The 25,042-nt window shown below is 40.7% G+C and overlaps 2 protein-coding genes across 17 annotated transcripts in view; one reads left to right on the top strand and one right to left on the bottom strand.

Moving 5' to 3' along the window:
* Positions 1–25,042, bottom strand: part of MED12L (mediator complex subunit 12L) — a 361,057-nt gene that overhangs the window by 108,469 nt on the left and 227,546 nt on the right. The window lies entirely within an intron of this gene.
* Positions 1,992–23,084, top strand: GPR87 (G protein-coupled receptor 87). Its single transcript, XM_011221162.3, has 3 exons — positions 1,992–2,134; positions 17,761–17,892; positions 22,042–23,084. The coding sequence occupies exons 2-3, from the start codon at positions 17,859–17,861 to the stop codon at positions 23,082–23,084; spliced, it is 1,077 nt and encodes a 358-aa protein (XP_011219464.1). The 5' UTR covers positions 1,992–2,134; positions 17,761–17,858.

A 25,042-nucleotide genomic window follows, 5' to 3' on the forward strand; every position in this document is an offset into this window, starting at 1 on the left:
TACAGGAAAAACCTGAGATCCTTACACAGGACAGGGATTTTCTTTAACTTAAAAAATTAATATTAGTTGGCCCTAACAGGACAAAGTCAACCCAGGTCCTTAATATGACTTCACACACATGACTGGAAATTTGGGAGGACAATCCTCAGAAGGTGCAAGGAAGGCCTTTGTCCAACACGCTTTTAAGGAGGCTACAAGGGATGTTCTCTCTTTGAATTGACACTTTTAAGACTTGGCAGTTGGTTACTTTGACAGGTTGATTTCACATCATTTATTACTTATGGATCACAGTGACAAATGGCTATAAGCTCAACTCAAAAAGGACAAGTTTCAAACTAAGGTCTGCAAGGCACAGCCTTCCTTCGCAGGATGCAATAAACTGGCTTCAAATGTTAAAAGCAAAATCCATGGGGAAGAAGTATAAAATGGTATAAAGCAGAGTCAAATCTAAATGAAGAACTGTTGTAAATCTGGCAAATTCTTGAAAGACTGAACCACTATTAAGTTACCTAATTTTTGTCCAGAGACTTTCCTTAGGGCTGTCTATTTACCTATAACTTAATCCACCCTGAACAGAATGGAATGGAGAACCATTAAAATTGTAGCTGTTTAGGAACAAGCAATAGAAGAAACATAATTTTGTTATTCAACTATTAGTATTTAAGTTAATACATATTTGTTTTTCTCTACTAACACAGAAAGAAAACCAGTGTGTGCGTGCATGTGTGCGTGTGTTTGTGTGTGTGTGTGTGTGTGTGTGTAATTTCCTTAAGGCATAAATAAACACTGAGTAATTCCTATTAAGGATTTATAACTTCAAAAAAGATTCTACCTTTATTATTTTCATTTATTTTCACCCATGATAGTAACAGGTTTTGACTGAATTTGGTGAAATTTTATTTATATACTTATTTGTTTTGAATGTTGCAAAATCTTGCAAATCTTTTGGAGATTTTTATCTGCAAGTTCTAAAATTAACCACAAATAAGAAAAAGTGATTTGGTTATATAAATTTATCATTATGGGATGATTTTTAAAAAGAATAAAAGTTACTTTGGTTTTTTTAAAAAAGATTTTATTTACTTATTTGAGCGAGGGAGAGCACAAGCAGGGAGAGTGGCAGGCAGAAGGAGAGGGAGAAGCAAACTCCCCACTGAGCAGGGAGCCCAATGCAGGGCTCGATCCCAGAACCCTGGGACCGTGACCCACCTGAAGGCAGATGCTTAACCAACTGAGCCACCCAGTCACCTATTATTTTGCCTTTAAAAATGGAATTCAAGGGATTAGGTGAGAACTCATCCCCAAAATAAATTTATTTAAAATATTTTGAATACTGACATTTGTGTATATGTAAAAATAGGTCTACAGATCTCATCAGATTCTTGAATAAGACCACGGGTTTCCAATGTTATCAATCACAAGTATAAACACATTTTAATTTTAGTTTTTTAAACAATAGGTAGAATAATATCTTAAACTATATCTGATTCCTTTTAATCCAAGCTTTAATCAGTAGGAAGTTTGTATCTGTATTTTCTAATTAGCAATAGGAAGCTCCTGCACCTTCACCAAAAAAAAAAAAAAAGAAAGAAAAGAAAAGAAAAGAAAAGAAAAGAAAAGAAAAGAAAAGAAAAGAAAAAGAAAAAGAAAAGAAGGAAAGAAAGAAAGAAATGCCCTAAACATTGGGACTGATTTAGTAGGGGCCAACCCCAACCTGAGACTTCATCTCCTCTTCCTTAAACAGTGCTCTGGCATTCTGAGCTCCAGCCCTCTGTGTTCCCTTCAGGTGAATCACCGTCTGATTCCTGCAAGTTCAGGAAATGCTCTTCCCCAGTCTACAAATCTCACCTACTCTCAGATGTGACTCACTTACATTAGGAAGAGAGCAAGTTGCTCCAGTTGTTCCGAGCAGGACAATCTGAAAGGGTGCCTCAAAGGACACTCACAAAGGGCCCAGGGGAGAACCCACTTTCTCCGACAGGGCAGAAAAATGCTTACTTTTCATGCTGTGCCAGAAAACCCACTTCTCTGTCAACCATAGTTTCAAGGCTTATTCTTAATTAGAGTTGAGAAGCCTGTTTCAACTTGAAGACACCGTATCAGGTGAATGGACACCCAGACACCGCAATGAAAGGTAAATCAAAAAAATTTTTTTTAATTTTCTTAAAAGCTGTGGTTGATAGGACACAGCACTAAGACTGTAATTATCCTTTTGCTTAAATCTGAGGTCTGAAGAAAAAGTAGAAACGAGAATACTGAGTAATATAATTTAAGTCCTCCTTCTCTGGGAGGCACCACATTCCAAAAACAGGGGCCATACGTTCTTCATGGAGCTTCACTGTTCGCAGCTTGGGCGGGTGGAAAATGTAAATTGTGTATTGTGTCTTCAAACGTGGAAACAAGGACTTGGAAATCGCTTATATTTAAGCTAAAAAAAATTTTTTTATCACATTTACTGTTTTCAATAAGTAAAATCCATAGTCTCTTATAATTGTTTCTCAAGACCTAAAAGGTACATTTGCTTCATAATCTTTCATTCATTTTTTTTTTTAAAAAAAAGGAGAGACCAAAAGAAAAAAGATGATTCTCTGTCCAAATTGCTTCATTTTGATAAAAGAATCTCAATCTTTTCACTGTACCACAACGAACAGGGCGATCCTCATTCCAGTTCCTTCAGAGATCATGTTAAAACATGTCCGGAAAGGCACTGAGAAACCTCCAGCTACCAACAAAGGGTTCCAACAGTTTAGTGCTGCCTCACATTCAAACTGTAGGGAAGTTTTTGCTTCACTGAGGAAAACAGAAAGCGAGCCTGCATATTTGAATTTGTCGAATTTAGAATAAAGACTTGAAAAGATAGGTGAGCTGCAAGTAGGGTGACTTTTGATTCATTCGGTTAACATTGATCTACTAAGGAACTTTATATTACCCAAACTGTATGGGACAGGGAGAGCCACACACTGTTCATATTTTATATCATTGTATCTCTGCCAGTGTGAAGTTAACAAAAGTCTTCCTTTCTTGAAATTAGGAATCAAGGAGATTCTCTTAGTCCTTCAGCAAAAACCTTTGCTAAGACTATCATTTCCAACACCTACTTGAAAAGCGTTTTGGTATACGTGGGTGAAGGCAGAGTGGCTGGAGGGATAGTTAGATGCCTGATTACCGCATTTAAGGATGTAGGCCAGGGGTGGAGGAGAGGGGGAGTAATTAGTTAGAAAATCATAACTTTGACGAAGAGGCTAAGGGGAAATTTCCTAGCCAGAGACAGTGCGCTGAGAGGGATTACTGCACTCAGGGAAGGGGGTGGTTGAAGGGAGACTAAATGAGAATTGATGTTTTTTTTTTTTTTAAAGATTTTATTTATTTATTTATTCGACAGAGATAGAGACAGCAAGCGAGAGAGGGAACACAGCAGGGGGAGTGGGAGAGGAAGAAGCAGGCTCATAGCGGAGGAGCCCGANTGCTGAGAGGGATTACTGCACTCAGGGAAGGGGGTGGTTGAAGGGAGACTAAATGAGAATTGATGTTTTTATTTAGGTTACCAGCATGCATGCCCTTTCCTGAGTCTGCCTGCATTCCTTGATATCTTAGGGTTTCACTTCCTTCAANACCCCGAGAGTTGATGTTTTTATTTAGGTTACCAGCATGCATGCCCTTTCCTGAGTCTGCCTGCATTCCTTGATATCTTAGGGTTTCACTTCCTTCAAGAACAAAAATATTTCATGCTTTGCCTTGTACTCAGAAAATGCCACAGAAATTTAACATAGGGGAGACAAGAATGGTCTTTTGTTCTTTGTATACCTCTAAACAGGAAAGTTAGAAAAACCCACAAAACTCCCTCAAAGCCTGTCCTGGTGAGGGCAAGACGGAAGTGAGGTAAAATCTAAATAAAAGCACCTGTGAGTAGTCCAAAGTCTCAGGAACAGATGCTCTATGCACAGGCAAGGGACAGCAGTTTGCTTTAGGGCAGAAAATCCAGGACTCCCAGCAAAGTGACCAGGGTTTGGGTGAAGACTGTGCCAAAAGTTATCAGAGTGAGTTGGGCAAGGCTCTTACTTCCTCAGGAGCTCGATGCCATCCCTCACAGTAAAATGAGGGGATCGGACTGGATGGTCATTAGAGGGCCCTTGCACTTCCAGATTCCTATAATCCAGGTGATATGCTGAGGTACGAGGACTGGTTATCAAGAACCAAGGCTTGGATCAAACAAAGGAATGCTGGAGGGGACACTGGGTGGAGCCAAACATGATTAAGGAGGACTGATCCTCTCCATTTCTGTCCCAGCCAAACACATAATGCTAATCAAATCCCAACCTCTTTAGGTTCCAGATTCTCTCTCTCCAAGATGGAGATGAATACAGTTTGCTCCCACTTCCTAGGGTAGAAAGCTGTGCATTAATACAAACACAGGGCCACCTGCAGTTCTCATAGTCGCGACCATAGAAAGAGAGGGGAGAGCAGAGGCAACCATGATCTTGTGATTAGAAAGTAGATGAGGGGGCGCCTGGGTGGCACAGCGGTTAAGCATCTGCCTTCGGCTCAGGGCGTGATCCTGGCGTTGTAGGATCGAGCCCCACATCAGGCTCCTCTGCTGGGAGCCTGCTTCTTCCTCTCCCACTCCCCCTGCTTGTGTTCCCTCTCTCGCTGGCTCTCTATCTCTGTCAAATAAATAAAAAAAAAAATCTTAAAAAAAAAAAAAAGTAGATGAGATGGTTGGGGGGGAAGAAAAGGGGAAAAAAAACCATAACAATAAAATTTTAACAACAGAGAACAAACTGAGGGTTGACAGAAGGAGGTGGGTGGGGGATGGACTAGGTAGGTGACAGGCATTATGGAGGGCACTTGTTATGATGAGCACTGGGAGATGTATGTAAGTGATGAATCACTGAATTCTACTCCTGAAACAATTATTGGGCTATGTGTTAACTAGAATTTAAATAAAAATTAAAATAAATAAATTAGTTTACAAATAAAAAAATAAACATTAAAAAAAAAAAGTAGTTGAGAGGAACCAATTGGAAAACATCAGGGTGAACAAGAAACAAGACTCAAAACATTCCGCTTCAGGCCAATGGTCAAAGCCAAGCTCCTTTCTGACGTGTTGACAACTTTTTTTTCTCTTCAAGTAGGCTCCACACTGAGTGTTGAGCCCAACATGGCGGGGGGCGGGGGGGACCAAACTCTTGACCCGGGAATCAAGACCTGAGCCGAGACCAAGAGTCAGATACTTAACTGACTGAACCACCCAGGCGTCCCCGACCTGGTGACAATTTCTAACTCTTCCTCCTTATGTGGCAAAAATGGGCAGAATAGAGTTTGTTCTCCATCTTGTACCTAAGTAGTATATTTTATCTTTTATTAACATTTTTATTAACCAAAAATGAAAAAATTTACTCTAAAATGCATTTGAAGAAGAGCACTAAGTTTCCCTTGTTATAAGACATCACATTAAGTCATTCGTATCAGTGACTCTTCAATAAGGCAATTTCTGACAATAATGTCTATCATTCTGGAAAGAGAAGGTAACTCCTTAAATGACTTTCTCCAATGTACTAGATAAAACTCACATAACACAGACTGCCCTTCTAGCCTTAATGCTAAAACAACAATCATAACATACATTGATAGCTTAATATATGCCCAAAACCACTGCATATTTAATCCATATTTTAAAAAAAAGAAACAGCTTCACACACCTGTAAGGTGTATACTGCCATTACCTCCATTTTACAGCTGAGCAAACTAAAGGTGAAAAGGCATACAAGTGAGCAGCAGAGCTGTGCCCCTGAACCATGTCTACCTGCAGCCAACCATGTTCTTAGTCGCTACTTTGCAAGTTCTGAGTGAATGCACAATTTACTATTAGTGACCTCTCTTTTGTGCATAGTTTGTAAGCAAAATTATATAGACTTGTGATTTATTCCCTGTACTACTTGACTGTAGGAGAGAAATGACTGGGGTGCATGACAGCCTGCTACTGTGGAGCTATTTTACTTCCTAGTTTTCCAAAAGGAGACATCACATTATAATCAGCACATGAACCCCCAATTCGTGCAGAAGCAAAAGAACAGTTAAGAGCATAACACTCAGACTGACTTGTGTTCAAATCCAGACTCCGTCTCAAACTAGGTATGTTAACCTGGGCTCTTGCACTCACCTGTCTGCTGAAGGAACCTCTCTAAGCCTCATTTTATTTGCGAAACAGTGGGGGGTTGGGGTGGGTACTACTACTCTTACTACACCCAGGTAGCATCAAAACAGTGAGTTCCTACTATATGCCAAGCACCAATGAAACAACCTATAAGGATCAAATGAGGTAATACTGTGGTAATACCTCATTCAATCGTCAAGCCAATCCAGTGATGAATGTTACAGAAGAGAAAACTGGGGCACAGGAGTTAGGTAACCCGCCCAAGTAAATGGCAGATCTCCAACTTGAGTCCAATGTCTTTTTAATAAATTAAATGTATCTAAATAACTCAAAACTGTTTTACCTGCAAAATAGTTTCAGCCAGCATTTGCCAAACCCTTACTCTTATTAATATTGTTGTTGTTGTATCTAACAACATAGAAACACAGACTCTTCTGTTGCCAGAGAAGCATTAGCCGATGGCCTGAACATACTCTCGGGTCAGAGATACTGGCCTTCAGCCACCAGAGCAACTCTGCAGAGGACAGAGAATAGGGTCAAACTCTGCAGAAGCCAGTATAAGCCAAGGTAGCTGAAATACAAGAATCGAAAGTCCCTGCACTAAAGATGCTTCTGATCCAGTTGAAGAGAAGTGATAACAGAGAACTCTGGGGCTGTCAGCACTCAGCTGTGTGGCTTCAGGCAGAGAGCTGACAGAAGAGATGCAAGAAAGCAATGCATGGACATGAGCTGCCCCAAGACTGCAGGCACCACAGGGCCTGCCACTCTCCTTTTGGGATAGGTGACCTCCCTGCCCAAACCCCTTCCTCCTCCTACCTACCAGATGCAAAGGTTATAAAGGAAACTGAAAACAAATCATCAATGGGCTTCTCAAACCAATTTAGATAAACTGGCTAAAAGAAAAATTGGAATGACTACTCAATTGTATACTGGATGCCTTACAAAGATAGTCCTTCATATCATGACTGGGTACAATGTGGCTACTTAGGGCTCATAGCAACATACAATACTTAAATCATCATAGCTACAATTATTTCTCGGCTGTTTCAACCAAACAGTTTAAAGGTCTACTCAACCGAAACTTTAAACGAGATAAAGTCTCGCACTGTCTCAAAGTGCCTATGTAGAATGCACACCATATGCAGCAAAGTGAATGAATAAAAGAAGAGTGGGTGCCATCAAAAACATAACTACTATAATCACGCAGCAGCATATTATGATAACCGTTCAACGGCTATTTCCGTTGTATTTATTCAACACCAATATTCCCTTCTCCCTAAAACATTCTAATTTCATGCTGCAATAACATATTGTAACAATCAAAATCTCTCAAGTGGTGGGCATATTAAACCTATAAAAATAGTGTTTTCATGTGGTTCAAACTTATCAGCAATAAGGAAGAAGAGACTTCAGAGCTTTTCGAAAGAGTATGGACCCCAAATTAAATAGAGTGCCATTCAGTTCTGAAATCCAATAAACCATCCCAAGGCTTGTCTTACAAACTCATCAATTTCAGTTAAAAAGGAAAATACTAGGGGGAAATTGGTAAAACTGAGGGAGAGGTTTGCAGCAGGAATCCAGTAACAAGGCTCTCGGTCACACTAAGGCCTGAACAGAAACCCCAAGGAGAGGCCTGGAGCAGCCCAACCACGAAGCTAGATGTCACAAACTGTAACCCACAGACACGCATTATTTGGTCTGCCTAGCAGGTTAACAAAATTAATCTATAATTTAAAATTCATGTAACTTTATATAAAAATCCATTTATCTTATAAATCAGATAGTCTGGTAGCAGCTGACCCACACATCTGTGTGGCAACAATCCAGAGCCTGAGAGTGGGGCAGCATCCCCCAGATTACGCAGTGCCTAGCCCTGATTACCTCCCTTGACATTCTGGCTGTTAGCTGTGTTTTATTAGCACACTGCTACTGTTGATGATTTCGTCTTATACCTGCCTCACTTTCCTCACTGACATGACCTATGGGGCTATATTTGAATTTGTAACCCTCCACTTTAGCCCTCTTACTTACATCAGAGGACCAGTGTTCGACCAGCCTTTCTCCTGGTCTTTGGCTGTGTCTTCCGTGAGATCAGCTGCCAGTTCCTATTCTCTCGGCCCTCCCTGGGTTCTATTCTTTCACTTCAGATGGCAAAAGAAGATACTCATGAAGAAAAAAATAGCAGATTTCCACGAAGATCAGATTAGGTCACAGGAGGCCACATTCCTCGAGAGCCTAACATTAAAGCAAATGTTTCCTGAGCCTCACACTGTGTCTGCAGGTACTCTGCTGGACTCTGGAGATAGAAGGATTCAAAGACGCTCAGGCATTCAGGCAAACAAGGAAAATGCAACGCAACAGCCAGAGATACGAACAGCCAGGCAGATACTAGGGACTGAGAAGCGCTGACACATTGTAGGGGGAAACATGGAAGGCTTTGAGAAGAGGTGGCAGATGAGTTAGACTTGAAAGCCTGCCCAGTGGACAAGGGAGAGACAGACAGGGACGGTCTGGTGCAGGAGTGTGGGAGCTGCAAAGTGGGCAGGTAGAAAGACCAGGTCACCAGGGTACCTACAGAGGGGCTTGCAAGGTGTTCTGTACAAGAAAGGAAGCTACTGAGGGCTGTAACAGAAGGAAATATGACAGGCAGGGGAAAAAGAAAACACATATGACAAATATTATAATATTATAATAATACACACAGATAGATTACTTATTTCTCCTAGTTGAGCAACTTACCATCTTTGTACATCAACCCAGAATTATTTTGATTCAAATATTCCCACTACTTTAAGAATCAGTTTTAAAAATAGCGTAATTAATGCCAGCGAGGTTGATAGTAGGAACCACTTTAAAGAGAATGTTACGTGTTCGTACACACACATACATGAAATTAATTATATGTGATGCCAGATGCTTTTATTACCTATGTATGGGAGGATGGGCAATTTACTTCTTGTTTTTATAAGAGGACAAAATGAGAAACAGTGAGGGTTTGATGCTGATAAAAATGTGAAAGAAATATCCACTAGTACTGAAGACCTCATTAAGGAATTTTTAAATTATAAATGAAGGTAAGGGAGGAAACTGAAGGAGGACCTGTCTCTTAGGAATCAGTCTTATTCTATTAATTTAAACAACATTCCTGTTTGATTAAACTGTGATCTGAAGAATTACGGTAGCTAACCTGACACCCATTCTACTGATAGGTATTCTAAGAACACCTATCCCTTATGCACAGCTAGAACACCATCATGATGACCTTATTAGAATGGTGACAACCACCACCACCACCACCACCAGGAAGAATAACGTTAACTCCTAAGTATAATGCTTAAGCCATGGAATGACTCTTCTGAAACAAGGAATAGCATCTCCCTAAGCTTGTGAAAAACATTCTTCCTTTCTTCAAGATAGTAATCAAACTAAACACTTTACCTGGGATCGTAAATTCTGAGAATTTTTTTTAAGGAACCAGAAGTGACTTGAAATATATTTGGCTCCACATACTCATTGAAAACTACTGCTCTGGTTATTGAAACTTTAGCCCCTCACCTCTCTAACCAGCCTCCTCCATATCAATAAACAGAATCCAACTTTGCCTAAACAGAAAATAAAATATACACTTCAACTCCACCAACTGTAAAATTTAACGGTATGACTAATAAAAATTGTATTACTGAGCAGAAAAAAACGTATTTGCCATGAGTTACACGCTTATATTATTGTAATACTTAAATATAAAATTGACTTTATATATATTATCTCATGACTTCTCAAAGCACCTTTGGGAGCTAGGCCAGGCATTTATAACTTTCCTCTTTCCGAGATGTGAAGGCTCAAGCTCTGAGAGGTATAATGTTTTATCCAGGGTCAAAGACTTAAATACTGAGTCAAAAACTTAGTACCTACCCACTCCATGGAGGTCTGAGAACTTAGTACCTGCCCACTCCATGGAGGTCTGAGAACTTAGTACCTGCCCACGCAACGGAAGTCTAAGACACTGGCCAGACTACTTCTGAGCTGCTTCCACTACAAGCCAAGGGGCATAGCAGAGAAGCTCTAGGGTCACAATAACTGAAGCTCATTTCCTGGCTTTGCCTCTCACTGTGGGTGATGTTGGGCAAGTTGTTGAACCTCGCTAATAAGATTCCTCTCCTGTACAAAAGAAATAACCGGGTTTGGGGTGAAGGTTATAAAGAAGCATTAGACACAAGCCTTGCCTTCATGGAGTTTACAAACCGCTTTACATCCCTCCCAAATCAATATTTATAAATCAAGTGGTCAGAGGTCACCCCCCCAGAAGTATGCTAAATCTCAATGTGGACCAAAACACACATCATTTTAGGCTTTAGATACCATGTGCAACTTCGAAAAGAGAACTTCAGAGTAGTATCTGAACAACCTGCACGAACGGCTGTGTGCTCTGCATTCCACCACCTTTGGGAATGTGACTCCAAGCATGCATTAATGAAGTGCCCTATGACGACAGGGACCTAATTTTATTACAAAAACAAGTAGATTGTATCCAGTGAGATAACTTGTTTTTTTCCCAAGGCCTCCAGCAAAGCTGTTAACAGTGTTGAAAAACTCTCACTCACACCCTCTGCCTCCCTCCCTCCCCCTCAAATTTAAATTGGTTAAGATTATTGTATTACAGGCAATTCCAAATGCAAGAGAGGCTGTACCTTTCATCAGAAACTTCATATTAGATTTTTTTGTGAGTATTACATCTTTACCACTGAAATTTAAAGATACTGCAGCAGTATTCCCATTATGAGCTATTAGCTTAGCTAGAAAACTTAGTAGAAAAGTTCTCTTTTCTGTAAGATCTGAAATTCTCACAATTTTGGGTATGAGTCTCTAAAGAACAAATTGGAAGGTGGAAGACAAGTAAGACACAATCGCTGCCACCAAATAATCACCCCACAAAACGAAGAATAGCCGCCACCAGGGAGGCGGCACTTAACTGGCATTCATCTTCCAGATCTTGATCAGAAGGTCAATAAGGAGGCCCTGTGCAGCCAGAGAGAATGTCCTAGAGGGCACACCGGCCGGCTCTTCCTGCCCTGGCGGGTTCCCCTCCAGTGAGGCACAAGGGGCTCACCAACCATGCTGAGGTCAAACACAGTGAGGTTTAAGAATAAGGCTATGTGCCCAAAGTAGCAGTTCAGCAGTCCTGGAAGCTGATCCTTCCCCTGGTCCTCTTGTTACCCTTCAAGGGAGACAGCAGAGGGCTGGGCATCCAGCACACCTGAGTTCAAGCCTCTTCTCCACCATTTATAACCTTTCTTCCTTCGGACCCAGAATCTCAGTTCTCCCACCAACAAAAGCAGTTTAAGAATAAGCGTAGGGCTTTTGCTTAAAGAGCCCAGTACAGGGCTTAGCACAGAGAAATGCTGTGAGCTGGTAAGCTGGAGCGCACAACCCATTGGGAAGATGCAGCTAATACTGCTGGACTGTGCATGCTCACTATTTGCATATCTCATTTCTCAGGATGGGATCCAAATCTGAGTTCTTACGTGAAATTTCCTGATGTTTTCAACATGGTTCAGGCCAAAAAAATGAGATCTCCAGTTTAGAAGATTAGCAGTTCCTTCACCAGCTAGACAAGAGAAAACACACCTACCCCTCCCCTCCCACTTCCTACCCTCCAAAATTAAGCTCCAGAATCATTCTTCATTTTTACTCCAGGGCAGTATAAGAAAACTGCAGCTTCAGTTTCAATCAGATCTGAGCTGAACGCTGACTCTACCCATTACTCGCCATGTGAGTCAGGGCAAGTCAATTACGTGTCTGAACCTCGGATCTTCCCACCTGGGGGAAGAAAAGGAAATAAAGCACCTAGGTCATAAAACCACTCTGAGGACTGTATGAGACATTAAGCAACTAGCCCACCCCACGGTGTAAGATAAAGGAGACACTCAGTACACCTTAGCCCTTTTCCACCGCCGGCATTTAAAAAGTCAGCTTAAACCAACAACAGTTAACAAAATAATCAAAGGAAGATATCAATGGGCGGCTGAAAAAAAAAAGAAGAAGAAAAACAAAACCAGGTCTCTAAGCATCGATGGTATCTAACCTCAGGAATGGCTGTGAAGCTTGGCCTACCACAGACATCACGTTCTTGAGCGGTTTCATCAGCCCTCAGCTGGGGGAGCGATAGGCATAGGCGGCACAACAGGATTCCCGCCCGTGAACCAGGTCCTGGAACAGAGCCATTACTACCGCCGAAGCAGCCGCGATTGCAACACCCTGCAGGCGCTGGGACACGCACAGTGCACAGCTGCTCCGGAGTCAACCACACAGGGAGGCCCCCAGCTTACATGCAGATGGCGGTCAGACCAGGCTCAGAGACAACTGAAAAAAAGGGCAAGCTCTTAGAGCAAAAAGATCAGTCAAATGGCTCCTCACAGGACAGCTGAGACCACAAACCACCTAAGAGTGTCAGCATAAACAAGGTGGCAAGAACGTGGTTCACCCTGTGTCCAACCCGTCATTCACCCAATAGATTCCACCGTGTCCCTATGACATACAACAGGAACTAATAAGGCAGCCTCTACCCTGTGCAGCACAGCTGCCATAAATATTCACACCTGAACCTTGCAGTCAGCCTAGAAGGGATTTATCATCATATTCATTTTATACGTGAGGAAATGCAGGGTCAGAAAGCTGGAAGTAAGAGGGCGGAGGTTGAAACCCAGCACTCCACCACACTGCCGCCTTACTTGGCTGGGAGTAAGGGCAAGGGGTTTTTTAAGCCAAGCAAGGAAATATCATTTTAAATGCCAGGCATTAAATGAGAAACTTAACAGAAACTTCCCTCAGTCCTGTATATCTGCCTCCCCTCCCCCCACCCTTTCTCTCCTTCCCATGCAGGCACGCTTTCTTTGAAAGTGTTGTCTGAAATCGTTCCCTGACTTCCTCACCTCGCAAACATTACTCAACTCTCTGTCAATAGACCTCTGCTTCTGCCCTACACCACCCCCCACCCGGATGGACGGACGGATGGACGGACGGACACACCCCCACACACACACACACAACACGGAACAACATGTGCAGCCCTGGCAAAGATGAACAGTGACCTCTTTGTTAACTGAATCCTATCCAATGGCACTTTGCTGTCCTGTATCACTTGATTTCTCTGCAGGGTAAAATGAGTCCTAGCTTCTCATTTCTTAAACTCTCTTCTGAGTTCACATGACATTACTCTCTTCTAATAACTGCCCAACTCTCTGGCCACTCCTTCAGGCACTTCCCCTTCCTTAAGATTGCTCCTTAAAAGCACCTACATCAGCCCTGTCCCATTCTCGTTCTATTGGATAGGTTCATCCCGGGCAAACTCATTCCATTCCCATAGATTTTTCTATAACTGATCCTCTGTTGACCTAAATGTGTATCATCAGCCAGAAGCACTTTTCTGAGCCCCTCCTTGGACCTTCAGTTACCTAGCAGACATCACGTGAGTAATACGTGAGCATCCTGAAATCAACAAATCCAAAACTGAACCCCAGTGATCCCTTTATGTGATCCTCCTCTCATTTTGGCCCTAACATCCCAAATACCTGAGAGCCAACACCCTTCCTCCCTTTCCAGCAATATCAGGCAGCCCCTAATTCCTCAGTATACCTCAAATTCATCATGTCTCTCCATCACTCAATCCCATCATCATCCTCAGATTACTGTATCTTCTTTGGCCACACTCAGCATTTCCACATGCTCCTTTCCCATCGGACCTTCAGCAAACCTGCCACAATACCAGTATCACCACAGCCACAGAACCTCCCTGATTCCCACTTCTCCTCGTCAGGGTACACGTCTCTATTTCCATAGTATCCAAAACCTCTCATCTATACTTAGTGGTCTCTATTTCTAGATCCTCAACTAGACTCTAAACTCCCTGAAGGCAGACGCATACGTACTGTGCATTTCACTACTTCCTTCAACAGAAGATAGGCAAGTGCTTGTTATGTACCTCTCCTGGTCTTGAAAACTCATCTATTGTGCTAGTGAGTTGCTAGCCTATTTGTATTCCTTTTCCTTTCTGTGCACTCTTTCGCCCTTTTTAACTTCATTGAGATATAATTTATATACCATAACTCTTACCCATTTTGAACATGATTCAATAATTTTCAGTAAATTTATATAGTTTTGCAACCACAACCACAATCCAGTTTTTATCACCCACCAATAAGACCTGTCATATTCTCACAGTTAATCTCAACACCCACCCTCAGAGCTCAGGCAAATCCTCTCCACTTCTACAGAGTTGTGTTTTCTGAACACTTCATCTAAATGTTACATAGTCTTTCATAGCTGGCTTCTTTCCCCTGCAAAATATTTGAGGTTTGTCCATATTATAGCTACATTTCATTCCTTTTTATTGCCAAGTAGTATTGCATTGTATGACTACACCACATTTTGTTTATCCATTCATTGACTGATATTTGGGTTGATTCAACTTTTAGCTATTATGAATAATGCCACTAAAATATTTGCATACAAGTCTTTGCATGGGCATACGTTTTCATTTCTCTTGGGTAGATACGTATGAGTGAAATTGTTGGGTCATATGATAAATTTAGTTTTAACTTTATAAGAAACTACTAGACTGTTTTCAAAGTGGCCATATCATTTTAAACTCCCCCATCAGCAATGTGTAATAGTTTCTGCTTTTCCACATCCTTAGCAACACCTTATATTCTCTTTTCTATTTACAGCCATTCTGGTAGGTAGGAAATGGCATCTCATTGTGGGTTTTTATTTAAATATCCCTAATGACTAATGACGTTGAACACCTTTTCATGTGCTCTTGGTGAAATGTCTACACAAATCTTTAGATCATTTATTTTCTAATTGGGTTGTTTTCTCATCAGGAAGTTGTAAAAGTTCTTTGCATATTCTGAATATAAATCCTTTATCAGAAATGTGATATTTAAATATTTTTCCCAAGTCTCTTTTCTGGGTCCTCCTTAAGGGCTGTCTGCTGTCTCTCTTCCTGCTGCTTGTGGCCTACCCACTTCTAGACACTGCTCCTCCTCCAGTGGGGGTAAGGCCATACTGGAATTCTTGTTATTGAGTAAGGTATATGTGAAGCCAAGAGGAAGAAAACCACATAATTTGGGGAGAGAGAAATGTAAAAATCAAGATGTGTTTGTCAGGTAAACTTCAGGAAATGTTTCCATGAGAAGCTCAATTCAAGAAAAATAAAGGTTTACTGAATCCAAGGATCATTATGATGAAGATTAGAAAACTAACTGCTTCAATCATTCTTCCTGGTAAACTTTAATAAGTAAAAACAAAGTAGAGTTTCACCTCCTCACCTTACTTTAAAAATCCTTCAACATTACCACCCAAAAAGGAAAAGATTCTTAAGAGCCCTAATCATTGTCTATGCTCTAGTAACCAAAAAAGTACCATTTTAGCACCCACTACGGACTACTCACTGTACGACTTGACATAAGGCATGAATGCAGTACCTAAATGCTCAGAGGGGATTCAGGCAGGGAGGGCAATCACTAAAAATTTGCGAGCCATTTTTTTTCCATCTACTACTAAATCCAGCACCTAGACATCATGTGATACTAGGGAACAGAAAAGAAGGGCAAAGTAACAGATGAAGAAACAAGTGCTCTTCATCTGCGGCCAAATTCTTCAATATCCTTCTGCCTGCGAAGTGCTCTTTCCCCGTTGACTCAGCCAATGTAACTGCTTACACCAGCCAGAAATCTGCGTTGTGCTTGCAGGGGATGAGGTTACTTGGGGTCTCTCTGCAGCTGTATAGTGTATAAGCAACATCAGTAAAGAGACATTAGAGTCTCACATGGTTTAATGAGCAATAGCGTGACTTCCCCTATAGCAAACCATTCGTTCCATAAAACCATTTGACTTTAGCAGCACACTTGCCAAAAGAGTCCTCAAGATTTCTTTTTTTATCAACACCTCAGAGAAGCAGGAAAACACAGAACAGACAGGGCTGCTTGAAGAAGAAGTAGGGGAAATGTTTTATAGCATTCAATGTTACATGCACATATGATCTCAATCTTTATAAAAATGTGTGGAATCTGAGGCTTGGAAAAATTCAGGAATTTAGCCAAAATCACACGCCCATCACTGAAACCAAATTAAATTATTCACTCCTAGTCACACTTTGAGATTGTATGGAATGCAGTTATCACAGAGAAACACAGGGACTTACAAGACAAACATTCAAACGACATTACATTCTTAAGGGAAATCTATGCTTGAGGAAATCACAGAAGCTGGCTCACATAAATTAGAGTCCTGACTGGGATTTTCTAGGTTCTTCAGGGCAATTCCAGAAAGGCCAGGTGACTTATAGAGGTCACACAGCTGGCTAATGTAAACCCAAAACTAGAACCCCAGAGATTATTTTTTTTAAAGATTTTATTTATTTGTCAGAGAGAGAGAGAGGGAGAAAGAAACAGAGCAAGCACAAACAGGGGGAGCAGCAGGCAGAGGGAGAAGCAGGCCCCCTGTTGAGCAAGGTGCCTGATGCAGGACTCGATCTCAGGACCCTACGATCATGACCTCAGCTGAAGGCAGACGCTTAACTGACTGAGCCACCCAGGCGTCCTGAACCCCAGAGATTATAAGAATAGGATACTAAAAGCATGTGAGCTTATAAAACACTCTTACATATATCAATGTTAGATTTTTTTTAAAAAAGCATTTTTTTTTAACAATTTCCAATTGCATATAAGTCCCATCACAGATGTATTTATTACATGCTCAGGTCTGGAGGAAAAAAAGAATTCAGTAGAAGCAGGGATGGGAAGATATAGGCTGACACGTCCTAAGTGCATTCCTAGACCTAGGTTCTGATAACTGTCTTTTGGACTATTTCACATAATCCTTATTACAATTCTGTAATATGATTAGTATGATTCTTATTTCAGAAATGAGGACACTGAGTCACAGAGACATTAGTAACTTTCCCACGGCCACACACTAACATTCAGATAGACAGCAAACACAGAAATGGTCCTTGCTCCATGACAGGCTGAGAAAGGACACAAAAATATGCAACTCTCCTGTGGCAGAGCTGTTCATATCCAAAGAGTATGTCTTCTCTCAACTGTGAAAGCATATACATATATTTTTAAAGAAAAGACTGGGGCACCTGGGTGGCTCAGTTGGTTGAGTGTCCAACTCTTGATTTCAGCTCAGGTCATGATCAAGCCCCACATCGGGCTCCATGCTCTGAGGGGAGTCTGCATGAGACTCTTCTCTTTGTCTCCTTCCACCCCTCTCCCTGCCCATGCTCTCTCTCTATAATAAATAAAGCTTTGGAAAGGAAGAGAAGGGAGGGAAGGGAGAGAAGGGAAGGGAAGAAGGAAGGGAGAGAGAGAGAGTGAGTGAGAAAGAGAGAGAGGGAAGAGAAAGAGAGAGAAAGAGAGAGAAAGAGAGAGAGAAAGAAAGAAAGAAAGAAAGAAAGAAAGAAAGAAAGAAAGAAAAGAAAAGAAAAGAAAAGAAAAGAAAAAAGGAAAGAGGGAGGGAGGGAGGGAGGGAGGGAGGAAGGAAAAGATCAAATTACTATGTTCACATTCCTTCCTAATTCCCCCTCCTCTTTTTTTGCCCAGGACTCAAGCCAGGAATAACCTATGCCGAACCCTCCCCTCAGTCGTCCCCAAGTGTTTCCTGACATGTATTTTTGCTTATAGTCCATCACAACTAAAGAATGGGGCTCAACCTGACACTTGTAAAATTACCAGGTAAGCAGGAGGAAAGAACGCACAGAAAAATCTTCCTTGATCAATGACTGTTATTTATACTAACAATTTGGGGATTTTATTGGTCATTGAACCAATTAACAAAATAAATCAGCATTTAGCCTGGCCTTTCATTAAATATAAAACAGCAAACAGGTAGGACAGCATCACTGAGAGAAATTTAAGTTGTTACTACTTAATTCCAAGCTTTGTTTCATCTACAAACCATCTCAAACCCTTCTGAAAGATTAACATTTGGGGAAGATTTTTATACCCCAACTAAAGTACCTATTACTTTCCAGGTATAATAGTGTAAAAACTAACGTTTGCTGAGATTTCCCAGGAAGCCAAAGACCACATCTACCTCTTCTCCTGGGTAACTATTTCTACAATGACCATGCAAGGGCAGCTATGCCATGGTAGTGACACCCTGTAATTTGCATGTCCTGTGTGTTTCATTCCTACCAGGCAGGTAGAGCAGTGACATATTGTTGATACTTTCACATTTTGTGCCAAAGAGGGACACGCCCCAATGAGCAATAATGCAGCTACACCAAAAGCAAAAGGACCAAGATTCTTCACCACTCTATCCTTCATAATGTGACTGCAATTGAGACAAATTGCAATTAATGACTTAAGTTAGAGTGAACATCTACTAAGTACTAGAGGCTGTCCTCGAAATGATGTTTGCAGAGAATTGAACTCTCGGGAGATCTGGCAAAATGGGTACTGTTTATTCCCTTTTACAAAGTTATGAAGTGACTAAACTAGCACTGTCAAATAGGACTTTCTGCAATGACATGAATGCCCTTTATCTGCCCTGCCCAATACAGTAGTCACATGTGGTTAATGCTATGTATGGCTACAATCCCCATGCATTTCTCCAACACACCAGCACAGAGAGCCACATCCCACCCCCTCAATGCCTGTACTACAATACCTCTCTCACACACGCACTGGCACCAAATGTTAATTTACTATGGAACTAGAGTTCTTATGTCAATGCCTTTGTTGATCTAATTTAAAAGGAGTTGGTGGAGGAAGAGCAGGAGACAAATCTTCGCCATCAATTAACACTCTGTATCAAACTCTGAGCTAAAGAATACAGGTAATAATGTCTTAGTAAACAAGGAGTGTGTGAGAAAATAGCCTTTACACTGTAAAAACAACTAATTTTTCTTAATTGAATCACCAAGCTACCTGTCATTAAAAACCTTCCCTAACGTTGCCAAGTTTTTTTATTGACAGTGAAGAAAGAACAACGTGATAAAACAGCCTGGGTAAAGAGAGCCACATACTTTTAATGGTCTTTGTTCCTGAGCAGAAATACTGTGCATAGAAATGCTTCTGAGCACAACCACTAGCTTTGGAAAAATTTGGGGCAACGACACAGAGGAGAAGAAATAATAAGAGTGGCTCGCAAAGAAGAATATAACATAGACTTGATTCTTTAAAAAATTAGACAAAATTTTCTATATGAAGTTTGGAGCCTTCCAGAGCAACTTACAGATGGTTCTTCCTGCTTACAAACCATTCTTTTCCCTCACTACTACCATATTATTTCATAAAATAACCCATAACAAGTTTAACCACTAATTTGCTTAAGCTGCATTATAAATGTGGAATCTATGAATGAAGAAATAACCAAGCCCAGGCCTATCCTACTGAATTAAAAAGTCCTGTACTCCAAAATGTTAATCCCATACATAAACTAAGGAAGCAAATACTATGAGGTGACATAATCAACAAGCTGAACACCAAACTCGCAAAGCTACAGCAACCACCGTGGAATAAGGCTGCTCATGCTTGAAATCTGCCATTTATGAGACAGAGTCTTTGTTACGTACTATTTTTGACATTCTGGTTTAAGACTCCATCTATAATAATAACCATAATTGATCAGTAAATCATCATTTAATTAGAGTGCTTCTTCATACAATTAAAACTTTAAAATCTAATGACACACTGAGCAGACACACAATCCTTAACGAACCCTGGGAAGTATGGGCCTCTCCATTCCACAGTGGATATGCATGGTAGATCCAGTGAGTCAACACTAGGGTTGAAATACTCCATGGCATGCATGCTACAGTTTGTGAACCATTCTATTTGTATTTATAATGGCTTTGAAGACCATTCGTAATTCAGTCTGCGTCCTTTGGCTGGACCACTTATCCTGATTAAAACTTACTTGCCTTCTCTCCATTTCCCACAGGGTTCTATTCTGGGTTACATGAAAGTGTCTGCTAATGGTTTAATTGAGGAAATTAATTCAAGCACTTTCTTAACCCAGGTAAAACTGCACATCTTAGAAAGCTTAGGGATCTTGTGGTGCAGAAGCAGCCAAGATCCCAACATTTCATTAAGTCAAAATAGGCTTGAATGATACTGTTCAAGACAATATTTGAAACTGGCAACAGTAATATAGATGGCAGCTGAATCAGGCATTTTAAACTTATAAAGTTTAATAATACTATGGGTCTCATCGTAACAGGCTAGTCCAGGTACAAATTACTAGCCTGTGTAAGGATATTTCAGCCAGGAAAACCAGTTTTTAAAAACACTTGTAGCAGGGAATAAAAGGCAAAGATTAGAAAGAGTACAAGGTTACTTGGGAAGAGCCTACACTTAAATTTTAGGCAGCAATTTAAGAACCTGTTTTTGGATTATAATCATCAAACTATCTTCCCTGTTTCATTTCTTCAAAGAAGGCAAACAAAATATATACTACATTGCCTGTTACATAGGGAAATGAGGGCAAAATTTATGTTGTTACCTCTAAAACAATATCGTTCCAAAACATAACTGTCATTATAGTAAACATTATTCATTAGTGAGAAGTAAAAATTCAGTAATGACCTTCTTTCTAAACTTAGATCCAAAAAGTGCAGTTGGGAATAGTGTTAGTCCAGGTTTAAAAGGAAGAGAAAAAAGCCCAAAAAAGGCAGATGACAAAATATAACTGCATGGCCTAGAGATTTATGGGGGGATATGCTTGCAAGGGATTTCAGACTGAAATGCAAGGGAGACCCCTGTGCAGGAGAGGGGAGCAGGAAGGAGGTTGAGTAGGAAGAGTCACAGTACAGTGTGGTCTGAGGAAAGTTTTCACCAGACTGATGAGTCTTCCGGCCAAAGTCATTTGTCAGAGGACACTCTTCTGTCCCAGGAAAAGTCTTGTCTTAGCATCCTTCCTGTGCTCAGTTACTGGCTTACAGCAGCCTGTGAGAAGTGCCCATCAGCAAGAAAATGGTGGTGGAGTCAGCCCTAAGCTACAGCTGCCCGTCGCTTTCGCTCCCCTCAGTAGGAGATCCACAAGACCCATTCTCATGGTTGCCACATAAAGAAGAGGCTCACACACCATGTTCCTGATTAAATGATAGAGTGGTATGGCATAGGCCTTTAACAATGAACTAAAAATTCCAAATAAATAAATAAATAGTTTAAAATTTTTATCTAAGTGCAATAGGTATAACGTAGCCTTGTAAATAAAAATAGGTATCAGCCTAGAACTATTCTTGACAAGTGACCCTCCATGATAATAAACTTAAATATTAACAACTGTTTTTTTTATTTCTATTCCTAACAATGGTCCCTAAAGGCTCTTACATTCTACAAGCAAGCCATGGCAAAAATTTCAAAATCACCCAGTAGTTTTATTCTTTCTCAATTACTGATGATTAAAGAGCTTAAACCTGAGATTGAAAAAAAAGGTATTTCAGAGAGTGTGCCAAAGACAACCCTAAAAGAACAGCCAGTGCTAGCCCTTTTATTTTCATTATAGGAAAATCCAATTTTCTGCCCCCAGATTTTGTTGATTCTGTTTGTAATATCAAACCCTAAATTAAAAATCAGGATAATTGTCATTAGTATATTAATCTTCATTTTCAAAAGACTGGCATAAAGAACCAGAAATACCACATTTTACTCAAGGGACTTCAGTGTGATGTGTCCGGGGGGAGGGGATGAGGACTTGGGAGAGAGGCCACCAATACTCTGGCCGCTCAAAACATTAAAAATGCACTAACGTAACTATTTAAATTGCTAAGACATTTTTTAATTTGCTCAAAACAGCAGTCACCTATAAGGGAGACTAGTAGTCTGTGAGGCACACATGTGAAGCTCTGACATGATGTCTCCCCACTTCTCCTACAGATAATGAGCTGCACAGCCAAGGGAGTCACGCTCCAAGTAACGTGAGCGATGGACCCGGAAAGAACACCACTGTTAACAACGAATTTGACACTATCGTCTTGCCTGTGCTTTACCTCATTATATTTGTGGCAAGCATCTTGCTGAATGGTCTAGCAGTGTGGATCTTCTTCCACATTAGGAATAAAACCAGCTTCATATTTTATCTCAAAAACATAGTGGTTGCTGACCTCATAATGACGCTGACATTTCCATTTCGGATAGTGCATGATGCAGGATTTGGACCTTGGTACTTCAAGTTTATCCTCTGCAGATACACTTCAGTTTTATTTTATGCAAACATGTATACTTCCATCGTATTTCTTGGGCTAATAAGCATTGATCGCTATCTGAAGGTGGTAAAGCCATTTGGGGACTCTCGCATGTACAGCATAACTTTCACGAAGGTTTTATCTATTTGTGTTTGGGTGATCATGGCTGTTCTCTCCTTGCCAAACATCATTCTAACAAATGGCCAACTAACCAAGGAAAATATTCAAGACTGCATGAAACTTAAAAGTCCCTTGGGAGTCAAATGGCATGAAGCAGTCATTTATGTCAACAGTTGCTTGTTCGTGGCTGTGCTGGTGATCCTGATTGGATGTTACATAGCCATATCCAGGTACATCCATAAATCCAGCAGGCAATTCATCAGCCAGTCAAGCCGAAAGCGGAAACATAACCAGAGCATACGGGTCGTTGTGGCAGTGTTCTTCACCTGCTTTCTACCCTATCACTTATGCAGAATTCCTTTCACTTTTAGTCACTTAGACAGACATTTAGATGAATCTGCACACAAAATTCTGTATTACTGCAAAGAGATGACGCTTTTCTTGTCTGCGTGCAATGTGTGCCTGGATCCAATAATTTACTTTTTCATGTGTAGGTCATTTTCAAGAAGGCTATTCAAGAAATCAAATATCAGAACCAGGAGCGAAAGCATCAGGTCACTGCAAAGTGTCAGAAGATCGGAAGTCCGCATATATTACGATTATACAGATGTATAGGAGTTAAAGGCCACGAGGCCTCCTTATTTGTTGAAGTCAAAGTGTACAGAATGTAAATAAATGTTTCTTTTTGATTATCCTCGCGTCAGCCTATCAAAATAGGGATAAAAGAGAACGAAAATGGTATGAAAGTTGGGGTAATATGGAGCTAGGAGAAACAACATTAAGGCATGCCCGAAAAGTGAGATAAGCAAGAGGTGGTGTGTAGCCGAGTGGCAATGGTGACTCAGGAGTCAGGAGCAGACTGCAGAGGCAGAGAACGCCATGGCAATGCTGGCATACTGCAGCCATCTGACAGGAAAGGATGCTTCGAAGCCACCTTGGAGAGAATAGAGAGTACAGAGAAAATAACTATGAAGCTATAAGGTTTAAGATTTGGGCTCATTTATCTCTGATATTACTGGGTACATATTAATTACTAGGCCTTCTGTCATTCCATCTGTGAATATGTACGACCTTTAGCCATCATCCCCTCACTGTATTTACCAACGTCTATGCACACTAGAAAAGATTTGTAGTGTGGGGGCAGGAGCAAGAAGATTCAACTATATTTTTTGAGCAATGTGTTTCAAAGATTGAATTCAATCAACTGATTTTAAAAACTCAGGGTATTTCAGAGAGAGGAAAAAAATGTGACTATCAGGACAAGTGGATCTTGGATAAAACACTACGTTTGCCGTTATCATATCCCCATACTGCTAAATCCTCATGGGGCAAGGGTAGAGAAGAGAACATGGAGACTTGGTTAATAATCAAATATATGTGGCTTGTCAAAAACTCATTTAATAGCCTTTATTTTAGAAAAACTGGGGTGCCTGGGTGGCTCAGTCAGTTAAGCATCTGACTGTTGATCTCATCTCAGGTCTTGATTTCAGCATTGTGAGTTCAAGCCCCATGCTGGACTCCACGCTGGGCGTGGAGCCTAGTTAAAGAAAAGAAAAGGAAAAGAAAAATTATTAGCAAAATAGTCTTAAAGGAAAGACCTTATAATGTGCCTTAATAGTGTTATCATTAGTTTAAAAATACTACCTTAAGTTGAAGGATAGAGTACAACAGATTAAGTCAAAAAAGCACACGGGTTAACGTTTTAAATCTTAGAAGATTTTCTTCTCCTTCAAGATAAACCCTTGAGCCTTCATTCTTTTCAAAGCCATCAGCTACTTGAGTACTAGGTGCCTGACTTGTTCCTCACACTGTATGAGGAGCTGGGCAAGCATTAAAGCAGGAGAACTGAAGGCATGTTTGCCAATCGACCAACAAAAAGGACAATATGGTTACCAGAGACAAGGCACACACATGCATAACATAGTGCAACACTTTATTAGACTCTTGTAAACTATCTGCACAATTCTGAAAGCTAAAGTGAACAGAAATAAGGGCACAAGAATAACTTACCCGGTAATGACCACCATCATACAGTAGTACACAAACAGAATTCGGGCACTCCTAAGTTCCTAGTAGGTGAGTCAGGTTTGGCAGAGGAACAGCAGCAAAGTGGTTAAAAGAATGATCTGAGGACCTCTACCGAAATTTCTCTCTCTCCATCAAGACTCTAGTTCCATAAATTCCAGGGACACTCTACTACATGAATTAATACACACTTCATTTGGTCACTTGCGTTGCCAACCCCCCATTGTGTGCCACTAGCTACAAGATTAACTGTGTTTTAAAAAAGAAAAAAAAAAAAAAGATTAACTATGTTTCAGATCAGCTCATGTGAAAAGGTACACTGACAGGTTAATTCCTTCCCCCATTCTCCCCATAATGCCCAAGACGAGTTATAGCTATGCTATATAAAAAGAAGGAGCAACAGTGTGGCTGGGAAAATATTCTCAGAATAATATGTCTTATCCTCTCCATCCCCTATTTTCTCTCCACTACACATCACAGCTCCCAGTCAAAAATCTCCAAATGATATATTACCCACTTCACTGTGTATGCTGTTAAATGCATGGTCA

This window comes from Ailuropoda melanoleuca, chromosome 1 (genome assembly GCF_002007445.2).
Source record: "Ailuropoda melanoleuca isolate Jingjing chromosome 1, ASM200744v2, whole genome shotgun sequence".
NCBI lineage: Eukaryota > Metazoa > Chordata > Mammalia > Carnivora > Ursidae > Ailuropoda > Ailuropoda melanoleuca.